This window comes from Mastigoproctus giganteus, chromosome 8 (assembly GCF_048544385.1).
Source record: "Mastigoproctus giganteus isolate SK-2022 chromosome 8, ASM4854438v1, whole genome shotgun sequence".
In the NCBI taxonomy this organism is placed as follows: Eukaryota; Metazoa; Arthropoda; class Arachnida; order Uropygi; family Thelyphonidae; genus Mastigoproctus; species Mastigoproctus giganteus.
The window spans coordinates 189,694,074-189,713,753 of NC_143582.1; the positions used below are offsets into that span (position 1 = coordinate 189,694,074).

A 19,680-nucleotide genomic window follows, 5' to 3' on the forward strand; every position below is an offset into this window, starting at 1 on the left:
ATATTGGTCCGTGTATACTGTCTATAAATTGCTTGTGTTCTGTGGTTGATTTTCTCTTTGCTGGACGAAAAATTCGAGTTTCAGGGAGAAAAAACCGCACTATACTCGTCTGAGACTGACTAATTCAGCCACTTAATGAAAAAAGCCCATAAATTCCTCACGTTATCGACGGTACTCGAATTCAGGTCTTTTCCGCCCGGTGTGGGGAAGACAGCGATTCTACCAATTGTGCTATCCACGAGGGCAACATGAACAGGTGGTAAGTCAGCATATAAGTATGGAGGCAGGTGTGTGTGTGCCCGAGTCGTGGAAGATTGTAGTCTGATCAATGAGAAGTCCATCGCTTGATTTTTCACTGGCTAACTGCAAACTTACTTTGCAAGCATGAATGTGTATGGTCATGTGAAGACCACATGACCATATTAGCATCTTCCGACATTAGCACGTCGTCAATAAGATTGCAAGCTTAATTTTTGTGAGTATTTCTACTGATTAGATTATTCATTGTTTCGTTCAGAAATGAAGATACAGTACATTCTTCTCAGGGAAAACCCTTTTACGCACCACTAATAAATGCTGAACTTTTCCTTAGATACCGCTTGTGTAATAATGAAACTACCCAGTGTTCCAATCCGTGTCCTCTGCACTTTCTAAAAATATTCCAATCCATTTCCGATGATAACGTGTGCGCTGTTGCCATAGTTACTTCAGTATACCTCTTTGCTGCGCAATAAATGGATAGCTTTGTATTAGGTATATGAGAAGTGTTGTAACCTTGTGATATGGTTGTAACCTCCGTTATTCCTACCTCAACCTCACCCTGTAAACTCTTCACATAATTCCCGTTCTCACCACATAATCCTGCTCCTCCATCATTCAATTTTTTTCATTCAGTTTTTGAATTTTTTGTTTTTAACTCTTTATTCTTACCGCCGCAGCCTCCATCCCGTTTCCTCATCCCCATAATCTTTTACGTCCATTATTTGATTTTTCTAATTTATTTTCACTCTCCATGTCACTGCTTCAATTCCATCGTCTCATACTGTGTATTGTAGGTTATTGACGCCTTCGATTTCGTACTGAAAATTGTATCGGCTGTAATAATAATAATAACTATTATTATTATTATTATCCATGTAGTGCAAGGAAGCCTGAGGCGTATGCTGCACCAGCTAAAAAAAAATTCCAAGTTACCCTGAGAGACAGAGAGAGAGAGAGAGAGAGAGAGAGAGAGAGAGAGAGAGAGAGAGAGAGAGAGAGAGAGAGAGAGAGAGAGTCGGAAGTAGAAGGGAATCACCAAGTAAGAGAAGAATGATGATATCCAGCTCAGGACCCTGAGTGTGCCAAGCTCATACTCACCAGATATGAGCCCCTGGGGTTGTTTAACCATTACCTCAATTGCTGTTTGAGGGAACGCAACGTAAATACAGTACATACGCATTAACCACGGCTTTGGAGTTTGTGGAGCCAATTGAAAAATATTTGTGCGGGGCCAGAGATAAATTTCCAAACATTTTCAAAACATAAACCAACACGAAATTTTTCATGGCAAGTCTCTTGTGTTTTACGTTTAAGTCTAAAAACCTAATTGAACTCTATGCGTTCATTGAAGCGTGGGCCCGAACCAAGTATGGGGTTGGGCGCAGTGCAATGACATTTACCTGTCCCGTCGTGTTTTTTGTAACAAAGATGGAAGGAGGTTTTCAATCTTATTTCTAGAATTACCATTAAATGCCTTAATTTCATCCCAACGATTTAAAATCTCTTTTATCTTCGTTATTTTTCAGCTTTGATTTTCTACAGCTTCATAGAACCTCTCAACCTTTCTTTAGAATACATTTCTCTTTCTATTGGTATTAACAAAAGGGTTATTTCAGTTAAAAAAAAAAAAAAGATCAAAGGAAGAAAGTGTCCATTTAAATACATTATTCTGTATTAAAATTTGTACAGACTGTCTCAACTATTTTGTGAGTCTAACCCTATCGTAGATCATATTCTTGGATTTATATATCTGAATCACGCTTCTCATTTCCTTATGACTGCAGTGAGGCTCAGGAAATCTGAGTTTGTCATTCAGACATTCGTTCAAGAACAGTGCAGGAAAGTGTTTAGCACTTGACATCAACTTAAGAAAGAGGTCAACAAAGAGCATTGCTAATGGGCATAATTGCCAACGGTTTACATACACTTCTATTGCTTCTGTATTGTTCCACTGTCTCTTTAAACTTCTGCATAAAATATATTTTTATTTTTCTTATATGTCGATGTACGGCGTCACGTTCTATTTCCCAGTACTTTGCAAGGAACGAAATGAATGCTCATGTCACTGTCTTTTGTTTTTATATCCCACCTATAGTAGACGTAATTTTGTTGTGACATGTGTGGACTATATTCGGTGTTTTTGAGGTCACACCAGGTGGGCACAGAACTGCCTGCTCCAGATAATACTTTCTACTCTGTCAGTAAGCTGGTCGTTAGTCTAACGGTAATTAGTTTTCAAAACTTTTAGAATTTTAAATGAAACAGATTGTTAATTGATATTAATGAGATACAATGCCTGATATAGAGATAGTTTCGGGTCACTTGTAACTGTGAAATAAAATTATGGTGCAGCTGTTTTGTTGAGCAATAGTAAAGTATAAGTAAAAATATTTCGAATTACCAGCGTGTTTTGACGTAATAGTTTGTGTTTCTCCCCAGTTGGATTCTTGTATTATTGCCTCTCCTAAACATTGATGTTGCTTTCGTAATATAATGATTTTTTTTTATAAAAATAATTGCATTTAATTTAACTCTGTTTAATGAAATCTAAGTTTAGCCTACTTGCTTAATTTTAATAGTTTATAAAAGGCAAAGAGTGCTGTAATTAATTTAATCCCGTTAGTGTTTGTCTTCTTTCTAAATTAACAAGAAAAGCATTTTAATAAAGAATCTGATTTTTAAAATATTTTAGAAAACTCTTTCAAAATAATGTTTTTTTTTTTTTTTTTTTTTTAAGTAAACCCCAAACACGAGAGGTATTAGAACCTATAGTACTTAGTACCGTGCTTGGGTTGGAGGTTGAGAAGACGAAAGAAGATATTTGTTGACATTGGACTTGAACTTCTGTAGACTGTAATTTTCAGGAAGTACGTATGAAGGAAGGCTGTTCCAGAAAACGGCAGTTTAATGAATAAACGAGGAAGATGAAAAGTTGGTTCTGTGAGTTTGAAGTTGGGCAGTAAATGGATGTTGACTGGTGGCGGCATGTGTTCGGACTGTTTTGAAAGAGAGAGCGGGAATTATAGAAGCCAATTCAGAAGAACATTGCCCATGGAAGTATCTGTAGAAGAGGCACGCAGCAGAAACAGTACGTCTATGAAACAGAGAGTGGAGAGATTCTGTTAGAGATGAATCATTAATTAACCTAACTGTCCTCTTCTGAATGGAATCAAGAAGCCTGGGAAAGGTTTTGGGAGCACCACCCCAGATGTGGGAACAATATTCCATGGCAGGGCGGATTTGCAATTTATACAGAGTGAGCAGCTGTTTGAAATAAAAGTAACGCCGAGAGCGAAAGAGAAAACAAAGTTTTTTTAGATGTAGAGGAAGCAATATTTGTAATGTGCTTGTGCCAAGAGAGATTAGAAGTCAGGGTAATCCCCAAAAGAGATATATCATTTTGCCTAGAAATTGGAGTGTCACTAAAGATAAGCATCGGAGCAGAAGAATCCTTTTTGCGAGATGTAACACAAGACTGAGTTTTAGAAGGATTGAAATCAACTAAGTTGTCTTTGCCCCACTGGAGAATTACCTGTAAATCGGCATTTAAGGAATTGGTAGCAGATTTTCGAGAAATTGAAGCTGATTGAGCAGGACAAGGTTTCTCAAAATGGAAAGTGGAATGCAATGTGCTATCATCGGGAAAACTCTGGATAGGATTTCCAGTCAATGGAAGAAGGTCATTAATATACAAGAGGAAAAGAGTGGGGGAAAGAACTGAACCTTGGGGGACACCGGCATTAGTGGAGAAGTTAGAAGACAGAGAGCCATTTACCATCACCCTCAGTGAGCGATCAGAGAGAAAACTGGATAGCCAATTACTAAAAACAGTTGGCAAACCATAAGATGGAAACTTGTTTAGAAGACCTTTATGCCAAACACGATCGAAAGCCTTTGAGATGTCAAGAGCAACTACTTGTGTTTCACCGCACCTTTCCATTGAATTAGTCCATAAATGGGTAACATAAGCCAGAATATCACCAGTGGATCGACACTGACGGAATCCATACTGACGATCGTTGATCAGACGGAAGGTTTCTAGGTACTTTAAGAGTTGGCGGTTAATTGATTTCTCCATTACTTTAGAAAGAGTAGAAGTAATTGCAATGGGACGATAATTGGATGGGAGGGATTTGTCACCCTTTTTAGTTACTGGCTGGATATGAGGAAATTTCCAAGCAGAAGGAAAAACACCTTTGGAATAAGAAAGTGAAAAAAGGCGGCAAAGAATAGGAGTAAGTTCAGGAGCACAAGTTTTGAGAACAAGTGGAGAAATACCATCGGGACCTGGAGCTTTCTTAGCATCAAGATTCTTCAAAATCCTTCTAACATCCTTTTGACGGAAGACCACAGGAGGCATTGAATGGAGTGTGTTGGGAATGGTGCGAGGTGTTTTACCAAGATCATTAATACATGAGTTGGAAGAAAAATGGGATGCTAGCAGGTCAGCTTTTTCCTTGGCTAAAGTGACAACAGAACCATCTGGTTTGGACAGAGGTTGGAGCAGAGATGGGTAAAAGTTGCGACCAATAGCTTTGGCAAGAGAACAGAATGCTCGGCTACCATTAGGGCAAGAAGCAAGTTTTCTACTCTTAGCCTGTTCAATCTCTAGTTTGGACGGATTAATAACTGCTTTACAATTGTTGCAAGCTTTGGTGTAGGCAGAAAACGTAACTGGAGAATTAGAAACAAGCCAATTACGATATGCAACATTCTTCTCTTGAACAGCCTTAGCACACCTTTTACCATGATAATTTTCTTGTTATGAAGTAATTTTACTTCTTTGTATATGATGTGAGTGTAATGTTATGAGAAATATTCTATTTCCAAGTTCATCAACATGAAACTTTAGAATTTGTTGATTTTTCTGACCTAACTTTATTTCTCACCCAGTCAAGAAGCATTCTTGCTGCCATTTTGTTTCAAGAATATTTCCAGTGATAGATGCCTTGTGAAATGTCGGGTCTACTTCTACCAGTGTCTTCTGGAACCTTTTTCCAATTTTATTAGTGTCTTTTTAATTAAACAGATAAATAATGCGCGTTAGAAATGTTCCACGTACAAAAATGCGCAGCGTTTTGTTAACTGAATGCTGTGTGTAGTTGCCATAACAGGCAAAGTCGTTAACAAAAGAAACTTAGTATTTTTTTTCTTAATGCCTTGTCCTTTTGTTAATAAAGGTGTTTCATTAATTTTGTTGGGAGCGTGTTTAATGGACATGGATATTTTTGTTTTGATTTTATCCAAATTACAAACTGTTTCGTACAAATGTTAAGCCATTGCGAATCTGTCCATTCTCCTAAACTGAAAAGTTTAGTAGGATTTCTCGTTTCTTTGGAAGGGGATCTCAGTCTGAATAACATAAACTTTCCATTTTGTTCATTCTTAATGATTGTAATTTTTTTTACTTTCTCCTCTATTTTTGAGCCAGTGTCGTATTTTATTGCAAGCTTGAAACCCATGCCGATATACAGATTTCCTCTAGCACTTTTAAGTCGACCGCTATTACGTTTCTTTTGTAGGTCAGTTCTCTATAGTGATATCACGCCATTTCATTTTTGGCTTCAGGAAATTTGTGAAATGCGATCCTGCATTCATAGTTCGTTAATGAAGTATAAAACATCCATTAATTGTATAACATATCTTTAAAAAACTTCTTTTTCGATAAGGTTTGTAAAAAATATTAGTACGAATATGCCCACCATTATTAATATTAGTAACTCCGAATGATACAAGGAAGCGAACTTTTTCTGTATCAATCAATCAATAATAATAATTGCTAACGGTTTACATACACTTCTGCTAACCAGACATAACACAATCACCATGTCTACTTGGTAGCAGTACCTGTCACAGAGCGGGATCCCCCAATTAAGGAGAAAGAATATAAGGGCAACAATAATAATAATAATAAATTAAAATGGCCCGGTGGTTATGACGGCGGACCACCAAACGCATGGACCCAGTTTCAAAACCCGCTGCGAAGAGGGGAAAATCACGGGGAAGAAAAATCGCGTAAGTTGCTTACACTGGCGCCATCTGGCGACGTCCCCAATAACTACTAAGTACTACTGGATTCAAAAGCCAAACCAAACAGGTCCACCTCCATAGCTGGATGAAGATAAGAAGCCGAAATATTGGAGATACTACATCGAGTACGGCACAGGATAAAGTCACTCGCATTCAGGCCTTAGGCAGACGGGCCGGTTTGAAAAGTGGGAGACAGCGGAACGTGGCGCTGTCTCCCATATGGCTACCACAACTGAAGGGCAAGATCACCCAACCAGCGGGAAGCTCACAGCATTCTCAACAAATTGAGCCTTATCTAAACTTCCTTGAGACAGCTTTAATTAGGTTATCAGGCAAAAAGATAGTTATAATGACCGACGCAAATGCTTCTTCCGCCATGTGGAACAGCCCCATAACGAATAATAAAGGTGAATTACTGGAGGAATTCATAATAACTAACGGATTGATTGTCTGGAACACCCCTGGGCATTTGCCCACTTATTCATCCCCTTCTGGTCAGTCTTACATAGATGTCACTCTGTCGAATGCAACATTCGGGAGATGCATAGAAAACTGGACTGTTCACTCCTCTTGGTCGGTAAGCGACCACAATGTAATAACCTTTGACATAATATCTAATGAAAACGCAGCAGCTTTGAGAGGAACTCATGACTTCCCCAGTACAAAACTCGACAAATCAATTGGAATCCTTTTGAAAAACTACTTAAGGAAAAATTTACGGAGGAAAAACTGACAAATCTGACAGACCTTACTTTGGACCAGCATCTAAAAGAATTGATGGCAATCATCACCGAAATATGCGACGAGACGATTAAGAAGAAACAGAGAAGGCAAAATTCGGTTCCTTGGTGGTCCCAGAACCTTTCTACTCTAAGGAATCATACAAAGAGCGCAAGACGAGATGTTCAGAGAGCTAGGAGAGATGGTAGACCTGAAGACGAGATAAACCGCTTGAATGAAATATACAAAAACGCAAGAAGGACATATTTCAACAATATTTACAAAGAAAAACGCTCCGCTTGGGAACGCTTAGTTAAACAAACTATGGACCAGGAGCCCTGGGGCTTGATCTACAAGCTGACTCTAGACAAAATTCATCCGGGGGAAATATTCTCCTCAGTACTTAGACCCGATAACTCCGAAACTCTGACATGGGCCGAGACTATGGAAACAATTTTGGATGAATTTTGAAACAATTTTGGATGAAACTGTATCAGAAAGTCCGGTACAAACAGGCATTCGTTTAGAACATCTTTCCTACGTAGGCCAAAGCCACGAAGATGATTTTGACAGACACGAAGTAGGTCTTGCTGTTGCGACTTTGCGTGATGGCAAATGCCCTGGACTGGACCTGTTAGACGTTACCATAATTAAAAGAATCTGGAGCACCTGTCCCCAACTGATGATGAACCTCTTTAATGCCTGCCTACAATGGGGATCCTTCCCCTCTCCTTGGAAAAAAGCAAATCTTAAATTATTCATTAAGAATCCCAACAAAACAGCAAATCAGGCAAATTCATACCGCCCAATCGCTCTACTTCCGGTCTTCGGAAAAATATTAGAGAAGTTGATTGTAGCGAGATTCCAAAAGCACTATAGAGAAAGAAACCTAAATTACAAATATCAGTTTGGCTTCACTGCTGGGATGTCTACAGTGGATGCCATTAACCTAGTTATTAATAACGTCTCAGCCTCCAATGAAAAGTATGTCCTCGGCCTCCTTGTGGACTTCAAAGGGGCCTTTGACACTGTTTGGTGGAAAAGTGTCCTGGAGAGGTTCCGAAAGGCCGGGGTTTCCGTGGCTATTTATCGTCTCATCACGGATTATTTCCAAAATCGCTCACTTGTGGTCTCCAGTGGATCCTGCTCTGTTACGAGACCTGTGACTCGCGGTTGCCCTCAAGGATCAGTTCTCGGACCAGTATGCTGGAACGTGGTCCTTGATGGGTGGCTGGCTACCGAACATAATTGCACTACTAAGATAGCTTACGCAGACGATTTAATTATCCTTGTTTCTGGAAACTCCAGACTACAACTTGAAATCCGTGCTAATGAAGTCCTATCAGACCTAGATGAGTGGTGTAGTACACATAAATTAACTATTTCTGTTCCCAAAACAAAACAAATTCTTCTCAAAGGAAAATTAGACCCAAATAGACCTCCATGTATTAAGATTAAAGAACAATCAATAAAATTAGTTAACTCGTACAAATACCTAGGAATTATGTTAGATAACAAACTTCAATTCATTACCCATGCTAAATACGTACTAAGCAAAATCAAGACTTTGACAGGCAAAATAATCAGAATTACCAAAGGTTCTTGGGGTCTGAAACCCTCCACTCTCAAGTTGTACTACAAATGTATATTTATTCCTATTGTCTGTTATGCTGCGGGCGCTTGGGGCCCCAGTATACGCAGAGTCATGGTGGAAAAAATCTTGACTCAAGCCCAGCGCTTCTTCCTGATTGCAACTTCAAGAGCTTGTCGCACAATTTCAACGTCGGCACTACAGGTAATCAACGGCAAACTACCAATTAAATACGAAGTGCTGTACAATTACTTTCAGTATTGTAGAAGGAAGGGTATTGTGGCACAGTTCAACCAGTTTTCTGCCAGTGAAAGAAGACAACACTAGATTAAGAAACCAGTTCCTCCAGGAATGGCAAAACGAATGGACTAATGCCAACACTGGAAGAATTACTACCCTTTTTATACCTCAAGTTTCCGAATTTGACAAAAAACATTGGCCCTAGTTTAACCCAGGTCTTCACCTAACTTTCCTTCTATCCGGGCATGGCAGCCTAAACTCCAAGTTATTTTCTTTGGGTTTGGCTGCGTCTCCTCTTTGTAAATGTTGCTCAGAGGAGACAGTCCAACATACAAAGGGTACTAGGAACGTTTTGCAATACAGCTTTGTTTATTTAATTTTTTCAAAGTAATTTCCTCTACATTCAATACACCTCTCCATCCTCCGAAAGCAATCTTTAAACCAGTTCTGCCATGTTTCACTAGGGAGTAAAGCACACTCGGTGTCCCAAGCCCGTAGAAGGTCCTCATCACTGGAAAACCGCCTCCCTTTTAGCTTCATTTTCACATGCGGGAACAGTGCAAAGTTGCAGGGAGCAAGGTCTGGTCTGTAGGGAGGGTGCTCCAGAAGTTTCAGTCCTGTCGTGGTCAAATATTCGGTGCAGGCTTTGGCGCGGTGACTGGTGCATTATCGTGATGGAGGTACCAGGTGTCCATTCTTGACTTTGGCCGCAGGTTCTTCATAGATCCAATGACTTTAGGCAGGCATTGTTCAGTATACCACTTAGCTGTGACTGTCTTCTGCGTGTCCAAAACGACACGTTCCACAATTCCACTCAATTTGAAAAATACAGCTATCATTTTCTTCTTTACAGATCGGGATTTTCTGACAATTATGGGTGTGTCGTCATCATCAAAGACCCAAACTTTGTTTTGAGCCTTGGTAGGCAGATCGTAATAGTACAGCCAAGTCTCGTCACCTGTCACGATATTGTTCACATACCGAGATTATCCCTTATCAAACTTTTTTAACATCTCCCGGCACCAAGTCACACGTCGTGTCATCTGCTCTTCAGTCAGTTGATGCGGCACCCAGAGAGAACAAAGTTTCTTCACGTGCAAATGATCTTGCAGAATCGAACGAATTGCTGGTGCATTTAGGCCCAAAGTATCCTCTATCTGTTGGTAGGTCACTCGCCTGTTTTCGTCAAGCATTTTCCTCACAGCAGTAACGTTTTCCTCCGTAACTGACGTTCGTGGCCTTCCTGGCCTCTCAGAATCCTCCAGAGTGAAATTTCCCCTTTGGAATTCTCTATACCACTTGAATATCGTTGTACGATGTGGACAATCATCATCTTGTGCAAGAGTCATTTCTTCTAAGCACTGGTCTATGGTTAAACCACGCACGAAATTATACCGCAAAACTGTCCTTATCTCATTTCGTGACCACGATGCCATCGCAAGCACTTTACACTCTCACTACTAATGAATAACTGAGCCCATCGACTTGGCGCGGCGGCTACTATGCACGTATGACCATGTCTCAACAAGCAGCAACAAGCAGCTTCCTGTGATTCATTGTTGTGTCATATTGCAAAACATTCCTAGTACCCTTTGTATAATCTTAGAATGTCGATATTATGTAGACATTCGATTTGAACTTCAGGCATTGACCGAAGTTTACGATGTAAATAACTTCACCAAGTTTTTAGAATGTAAAGAAAATTATCAGGCACTGGCTAATTTTGCAGACAAGGCTTTCCGCAGAAGGAAAGGACTTGCCGGCTGAGAATAATTATGTAATAAGTGTACTACCACTGTATATAGTTGCCTCCTTGGTATTAATCGTATTGATACAAAACCTCTGATGAGGAAATGTATTTGTATTTATTGCCGGAAGGCAATATTAGCGTTCAGAATATATTAGTCGATGTGCCAGGATCACTGTTGGGTGGACGGTGTCCTGGGACTTCGGCTTGTAAAAAGGTACATAAATTGTAATTGTACATAAATCTTACATTGTATAAATTGTAAATCATAAATTGTATAAATTGTAAGATATATATCGGACCTCATTGTAACCGAACTGGTAGGTCCTAACTATCTGTATAGTTGTATAAGTTGTGAAGGTTAATATAGAAATTGGTGCCTTCAACAAATTGTAATAACTTAGTTGCAAGTGTTAAGGTTATACAGTATGCTTGTAATCATTCCTGTGAAGATGCTGGATCAAGATGTTTTGTAAAACCACAAATTGTAAATCATGTACAGTTACTCTTCAGCGGCGGATAGGGGAAACCCTGGAGCCCGCAGAAAATAATAAAATACTTTGAATACTTTGTGCAGTTGCGCTATTTACCACCTAGGAAGGAAGAAGAAGAAGCCAACGCATGAAGTGGAGGATCGAAATGAATATGTTAATCATGTGAGCATACTACGAAGTAACGAAGCTAGAGACCAACGTAACAAAGGGCTACCCACCGAGTGGTTGGAACAGTTTCTGAATGTTAAGGTTCCTGAACAGGGAATAGCAGACTAGAGACGGACCATCGTCACGAAGAACCTATAGCTCCTGCAGTCTTGGAAAATATCAAGCAGGATGTGAGCGACTAACTACAAAGAACAAAGAATACAAACACAACCGGACCAGAACTAGAGGAGGAACACCACGTACAAGAACTCAGAGCAGCCAAAGTGGAAACAGACGAGATCGTAATATGCAGAATAGAAGAGTGGAAAAAGGCCTTAGCAGAATTCGAGGGCATGGACCCACAAAGACCCACACCATACCGAAGCAGAGAGACAGCAGAATCCTGTGGAAAGTCACAGACCACCTCAATCAGCTGATAATACCGGGTTACCTAAACAACAACGAAGTAACAATAAACGCTATCCGCACGACCATTCACTGTGCCGCTGTAACAGTCACCAGGGTAACGGAAGAGAAATCAGCGGTTTTCTCTTCCGTTACACTGACCAACAGAACACAAAACGGAAAGACAAGGAGCCACATGCCTGAGAAAGAAGGTTATAGTAGCAGTTAGAAGAGATAAGAATGAAGATAGACCAACTGACCTAGTACCATCGTGGTAACAGAAGTAAGAAACTGATCAGAAAAGTAAAAACCGTTCTCAAGAAAGACAACACCCGCAGCGAACACGAGACCTATAATCAGAGGATCGAAGAATATCTTAACGCCCTAAGTAGAAACTCCTGGCACTCAGCAAGAGACTTCGCCGTTACAGGGAGAATGGCCAGAGGAAAACAAACAACAACATATTTTATGAAAACCAGAGAGCCTCCTACAGGAAAATTGGACAAGAGGAGAAAGAAGACAAAGAAAACCAGAAAGAGCTCGAGGAGTTCTGGGGCAACTTGTGATGCAGCAAAGTTAGCCATAATGGCCATGCCCCTGGATAGAGTTAGAACGGAAAAAACCAAGGACAAACCAAGGAGATAACAGAATGGGCGATCCGAGAGGAAGCAGTACAACGGTCGATCAGTAAGTGGCAAACCAGGCATTATCTATGCCTGGGACCCCACTTGTTATTCTGGTCCACCCTAAAGACAGACCATTTGTGACAACCCTCCGTCTCCTGTCTTTTAGCGAGCCTGCAGTCGTACTTAGGATTTTACCAGTAACACTTCTTCCAGTTTATAGTAGCAACTTTCCATGAGGGATCACATCAAAAGTTTTACTAACGTCTAGATTTATATTGTCAAAATTGTTACCTGCATCCAAATGTTTAATGATTGCATCATAGTAATTTACCAGATTGACGAGATTTGAATTCCCCTTAACGAACCCATACTACAATCTACTCAAGATACCGAGGTGGCTCTGAATAGCGTATTAATTATTGACTCCGTGATCTTCCCTACCACAGAAGTCAAACTGACTGACCTATGGTTACCTATCTCCTCTTTAGTACCACCTTTGTGGATTGGAAAGATATTAGCACTTCTCCAATACAACTAAATCTTCCCGAAATTCAGTGACGCACTCATTGACGTTCCCAACGGTTTGACACACTCATAAGCGACCTTTTTAATTACAACTGAATGCTTATCATTCTTTCTTGAAGCCTTTCCCCTCTTTAATCTCGGTGGCTTTTCTAAGAAACGCATGTCTGAGATCATCATATCGCTTATTTTACAGCAGTGTGATTCCTTAACATTCCTTAGAAGTAAAAAAGTTTCTTCCTGTAAAGATATTGTTTTTACTTGGGAAGGGCTTACATCCTTTCAGCAATTCAAGACCACTGGAACCAAGAGCTGTGCTGCCTGTGCTGCCATTTGGACAGCAGAACAGCCCATGGCAACAGGATGCATAACTCCCTTTGCACTTGGCACATATATATAATGTGATCTTCTGCACCTAAAACTTACATCCAAACAATGTTTGGATTACAGTGTTCGATCCTAAGAGTTGACTCAACATCATCTCCAGCAACCATGGAAACACATTATTATGAAAAAAATAATATGCAAGTTTTAGCTGAATTACTAACTCGACAAATGAATGCACCTCAAGTGCAAACGCTTGAAATGCAAGAGACCAGCGAGAAAACAAGAACCTAATGGACAAAGCCACCTCATACAAATAATGGACAAAGCCACCTCATACAAATAATGGACAAAGCCACCTCATACACCCTAGACCGTCTAACCAGCTGTTTCGCATATATCAGTGAAATATTCAATAAAATAAACATTGATTCTGAACTGTTCTGTGTTCTGGAACCTGTTACAGGAATCGGACTATCAGTAAATGGAACTTGGGTTAGTTCCCAGTTGAAAATAACATCATTTTCCAACTCATTTTTGGAAATAATTTTTAAAAAATCATTTTGGAAAAAAGATTAATTCTGACGCCATATTTTTTCTTGTACAAATGTATAATTTATTCGCTAGGCTTCCTTGTTCGAATGAACTTCCTTTGGCTGGGACTGTAGATTGTACTAACCTTCTTGGCGTACGGCTTTATTGGTATCTACCTTTGCGGTTTCAGACCGAACTAGCTTTGTATATTAGCAGATAAAAAAAATATTGGCAAAAAAGTCTCATAAATCGTTGAATAAGAATGAAATTTCTCCCTTCCCCCAATTCTTAGGCCATTTCCTTCTTAAGCTAGTATCTTTTGATATGGCCGCATTCCATATCACTTATTTTGCAAATTATTTTTTTTTGCACGAGTACCCGCCCCCTGTCTTTAAAGCAGCGTTTCTTATTAAAAAACTTACTAGCTGTTTCTTTGTAGCCGTGTAGTCCTTAGCAAAAATAAAGAATGAACTTGGTCACATGCAACGTGCATAATCCTTTCTGATCAACAAAATCAAAGATCATAAGCTTATTTCGAGTAGATATGGCATTACAATTTATCGAAACAAGAATCAGAATTCCGATAGTATTATTTACTTCTTTTGTTCCTGTGTTATTCATTTAAGTCATCCATTCATGCTATGGCATTCATATTTCCTATTCCATGATTTCTATTTCTTTGCCAATTTCCTCTGCCTGTTCACCATTTTTATTTGTTTAGAATAAACCAGCCACATCACGAAAAAAATATGCCATTGTCTGTAATCGACAACCATGAGAGAAATTTTTCTCATATTCAATCAGGAAAACATGTTGTTTTTAACGGACAAAGGAACTTATTATTGACATTTTTAACCCACTTCCTTTTCCGAGTTATTTACAAGGAAACAGAGGGCATTTCCTACCGCATTTGAATAAAAAATCTCTTTGCCTGCAGAAACAAAATTATATCTGCAGTGTGTTTACAGAAGTTCCGCAAACACCGAGAGCTAGTGGACCTGGTTTCTATACGTGATTTCTGCTCCGCTGAAGATCTCTTTGAAATGAATTTTTCCTGAAGTATAGAAAACTATGGAAACTGAAGAAAACGATAGCTAATTCAAGATATTTTAACCGTCATAAAATTACATAAAAACTTTTAATTTTAGTACATAATATATCTGAAAACGTTAATAATGTAGTAATTGATACGTAATACCCGAACTGCGAATGAAATAGTATTAGTTATCAAATTATTAAATATTAACTTATATTAAATATTTTAAAGATTACATAAAAACAGTCTTAAAACGAAATGGATTACATCCGATGAAATGTGAAGGTAGAACAACATGAAGATTCAGATTATTAATTGAGATCCTAGGAAATGGCGAGGGGGGGGGGGGGCGTTCACTCAGTAGATGTTCACACTGTCTCTTATTATCCGAGTCTTGTAGAACTGTTCCTTTTACGCGGCATAAAAAGTTCAAATTGTGTGGTCCCAAAAAATGTCTCATAAGCCTAATATATTTTGTCCTTTTTTATAATGTCCCCCATTTAAAAGGATCTCCTGCCCAAGAACTTAATTTCGTTCTCTTTACATTAATGATGTGTTACCTGCCGAACACCTTTCCACCATTCTGTTCATCGATCACTGCTTTGTGCTCCCTTAGTCACTCCGTATCACACAGTGCTCCAGGTGCACTGCATCACTCTGGTCTATGAATGATAGTTGGACAACGTTTTTATTTTTCAGTTCTTACAAATCAGGGTTTGCGTTTAGAAAGAACTGTAATGGACTAGATCTCTCACACAGAGCACGCCCGGTAAGCAAAACGAGTTGCCTCGGTATTGCACTACTTCAAATGGCACCTCTCTATTGAGACAGGAAGACGCAGTCGGAGGAGCACAATATCTCGGAAACTTGTGAGGATTGCCAGTTCTGGATATGAGAGCTCTATACACTTTATAGCAAAAATACTTCATTTCTTTCTTTTTTTCTTTTTTTTCCCTTTCTCTCTCTTTCTCTCTGTCTTCTAATACAAGCCTCGATTCATTCATTTTGATGTACACTACTCTGTCAGTTTATTAGGACCATGGAGGTTTAGGCTATAAGCAACTATTTATGCAAATATCTGTAAATCAAAGAGATCACATGGTGTGTGATGTGTACAAAAAAGCGCTATAAAACTGTGTGACCCGGCTAGTGCCCTAATCAGTCAATGAGGAATGAAGGGAACGGAAGGCATCACGAATTTTCGAACAATACACATCAGTACTCACACTATGTGCAGAACTCCGCAGAGTATACACTACGGGAGTAGACCCTCACTGCAGCATCTGATCTCAGACATCCCGGCAACTCAGCCGTACTTTCCAACCGGATTATACTGCTGCGTTGTCCGAGATCTCCACACCATCCCACTCTGTTGTTTGGTGTGGGTTTTGCACACCTAGAAACCTCCATAGAAAATGTGCAGTTTACAGACATCATATGCGGACGCTTGTTCTTTTGTTGCTCTCGGAGAAAACTGAAGTTCTGAACAACCCAACCCTCTCTCACAATCTTGCTTCATTGACTGTCAAACTGACATTCATTTTCTGCTGCAAGCATTTTCTACCGCTATTTCCATGGACACTATTTTGAATTATTATGTATACTCTCTTTTTTTTTTTTTTTTTTTTTTTCAAACTAGTTAGAACATGAGTCATCGAACCAATATCAGTACACTTTTTAATTGCACACTCGCCAATCTAACGTCCCTATTTCTCCTTTAAGCTTCTTTTCTGTGGAAGCCTTTATCCTCATATATATTTCTTGAAAATTGCAACCTATGGAATTAAAATTCAGTGTAAGCAAGTTTCTTAAGGCTTCTCAACCCTCTGCCTATCCGTTGTACGAGAATACTATATTGCAACAATTTTTCATGTTTAGTCTCCCATAAAAAAAAAAAACGAAATTCTTGGTTGTTTGATTTTTTGCTAAGGCAATTAAGGCCATGATGCTTTATCACTATATTGTGTATTATATTATATGGTCGGTTTGTATGCTTACTGAATGAAAATCCGGGGTTCCATATGCTGTAGACATCTTCGTACATAATTTTTATTTCTTAATTTTACGAAATGTGTGAGCTACTTGATCCGTAACCCGAACTTGAAAATGTTTAGTTTTTTGTATTTACGGAATGAAAATCTGAGCTTTCTGGGATCTCGAACAGTTATAGCTATAACCACTCTTCTAGTCGCGAAACCTCTTGACTGATATGCAAAATGTGTCTATGATTTTAGGTATTAGTGGAATAAATTTTAGCTTTTAAATCTGTGATAGACGTACATCTCAATGGAAGAATTAGAGGGTCGTGCATTTACGAGTATACCAGATCACATTACCTTTTGGTGTCGCTACGTAGATCATGTGTTTGTAGTTATTCCCAGAGATTCGGGCGACCGACTCTTAGACTACCTTAACTCTCTATCACCTTTCATAAAATTCACGATCGAACTAGTCGGGCAATACCCTACTATACCTGGACACCCTAGTCCGACGTGAGGGCACACGCCTGAGAACAGTCTATCGTAAGCCAATGTGTGCTGGCCAATTTACCAACTAACAGTCAGCACACACGCGCAGCCATCTTCTCGGAACTGCGAGGTCCTTGTTGACTCGCGCCTGGACCCACTCTAGTTCTGCAGATGAGAGATGCACCGAGATTGTTAGGGTCAAGACAGATCTTACCAGATGTGGCTATCCCACCAGTACCCTAGATAGGTGCGACCTATCTAGTGCCGCGAGCACCTTTATTCCAAACTTTTCACATCAGATTTATAGGATCCTGAAATCTCATGGGATAAAGTGCGTACTAACTCCCAGGCAGGAAACTACGATCCCTCGTCTCCAGAGTGAAACACCAATTCCCACCTTGCTACAGAGTGGCCTAATCTACCGCATTTCTTGCCGTGACTGCCTAGCTGCTACGTCGGGGAAACTGGCAGAAGACTCGGAAAACGTATTTCAGAACACGAAAGAGATATATTCGCTTAGCGAACATAGAACACTCGGCCATTGCTGAGCACTTTTGGTCAACCCGACACGACATTGACCCACGCTGCGATGTCATGGTTGTCGATCGGTCCCGCCATTACCGTCGCCAAGCCTGGTTGGAGTCACTGCACATCACGTGCTCTTATACTTCCGTCAACAGAAACAGAGGATGTCTGTTCATCCTATTATTGAAGCAACCATTCTCATGATTGACAAACGGTGACAACGTTACCATATGTCACAACCGCAGACTTCAACTTCCAACAGTTAGTTGTTGCATCACGCAGTTCACTGTGCATGACTGCCATCGCACGCTCTTAATTCTACGTTCCGAAAACTTTCAATCCAACGGTTAACTGATGAAAGACAACATAAAGCCCGAAAGCTTTTGTATTACTGGTTACATTATGTATCTACATATTCTGTTTATCGTATGTATTTAACATTAAACCTAGTTTAACTACAACTCGTTATTTTACTCTCCGTTCTGCTCTGTGCTACGTAATGAACATAGTATAGATGTACAATATATAGTGACCGGACATCTGTATGCGTACTCCAATGAATTTTTCTTGTTGTAATATTTAATAGCATATTGGCCAACCTTTGGCCTCGTGTGTAGCACAGTTGGTAGAATCGCCGTCCTCCCCACATCGGATGGAAAAACCTGAGGTCGAGTCCCGTCGATGACGTGAAGAATTTTTTGGGTATTTTTCACAGCGTGGCTAAATTAGTGGGTCTCAGGCGAGGGTAGCATGGTTTGCTCTCCCGGCAACTCGGGTTTTTCGTTCAGCATACAGAAAATCGACCACAGAACATGCAATTTACAGACAGTAATATGGAACAATATGGCCTTAGTCGTTGATGCTCCTAAAACCCTACTGCTACAACAGCCAACTTTTTGGCGTTAGCTACACACTCGTTGGTAGACTTCGAACCAATTTCTGTTTTGCCAACAGAAAGGCGGTATTTTGGTCCCTCTTTCAACACAGCGGTCAATTCAGCTACTGATTGCTGACTTGTTGGTCTGGCTCGAAGCTAACGTTCCGGTTCATCTCAAAGGTGTCCAGTGGAATTAAGATCTGGGCTCTGGTCAATAAAACTTTTTTTACGCCCATGCCCTCGAACCAGGTCACTGTAGGCTATGCAGTAATATGACGTGGTACATTATTTTGATGAAACAGAAAAGGGCTATACTGCTGCCCCAGTTTAGCAATAGTCGAATTTCCCAAAATGTCAATGTATCTCAGAAAATTCCTTTGCGAGGAACCATCATCAATAGTTCCAATAGTCGCAAACCACGAGACACTGCCCCAGACGCCGACCGGGCCAGCCGGGTGGATAAAGTGCCTGCCTAGCAACCCAAAGGTCGCGGGTTCGAATCCCGCCTCGGGCTTGGATCAAAGTACTGCAAAAACCTTGGGAGGTGCATTATGGCCACAGAAGCCGATGCGTCAACAACTACCAAAAAAAAAAAAAAAATAATAAAAAAAACTGCCCCAGACTGTGACGTCACATCACAGCTTTTCAAGGTTCCAGGGACCAATGAATGATTTTTTGTGAAAGACAAGCCAAAACGTCTGCAGTGCAGTTTTGTACATATGATTTTCTGTGGTCTGTAGTGTTCCGACCATCTGATTGAGAGTGTTCGATAACTGAGGATATCTGTTCTTCTGAGCGCCTTCTGGTCTTTTTCCGTTAGTTTCTGCGGTCTACCAGAGCATTTCTCTGTTGTAGTAGCAGTGCGATATTTTTGGGTGTTACAATTTTGCGACACTGGCACGAACAGATTAATTGCTAATAGGGCATCCCTTGACTCCATTTTGGAAGTTGCTAAGTTCACTGCCTCGACCTATGTGCTGTTTATTTTGATATGCTTTAACACAAACGAGTAACTTAAAACTTATTCTGACACGTGGATGGCGGGTATGTTAATGTTTTCCCAGGGAGACAACAAAGAATGCGGTACCATCCCTCCAACATCAGAGAAAGAGACACTTACGGTGAAGGCTGTG

At 40.0% G+C, this 19,680-nt stretch overlaps 1 protein-coding gene across 1 annotated transcript in view; it reads left to right on the forward strand.

Moving 5' to 3' along the window:
* Positions 1 to 7,471: 7,471 nt before the first annotated feature.
* Positions 7,472 to 19,680, forward strand: part of LOC150082097 (uncharacterized) — a 79,053-nt gene continuing 66,844 nt past the window's right edge. Inside the window, exon 1 of the mRNA XM_090380429.1 lies at positions 7,472 to 7,644. Within this exon, the coding sequence (XP_090236555.1) occupies positions 7,472 to 7,644 (173 nt within the window). The remainder of the gene's footprint in view (positions 7,645 to 19,680) is intronic.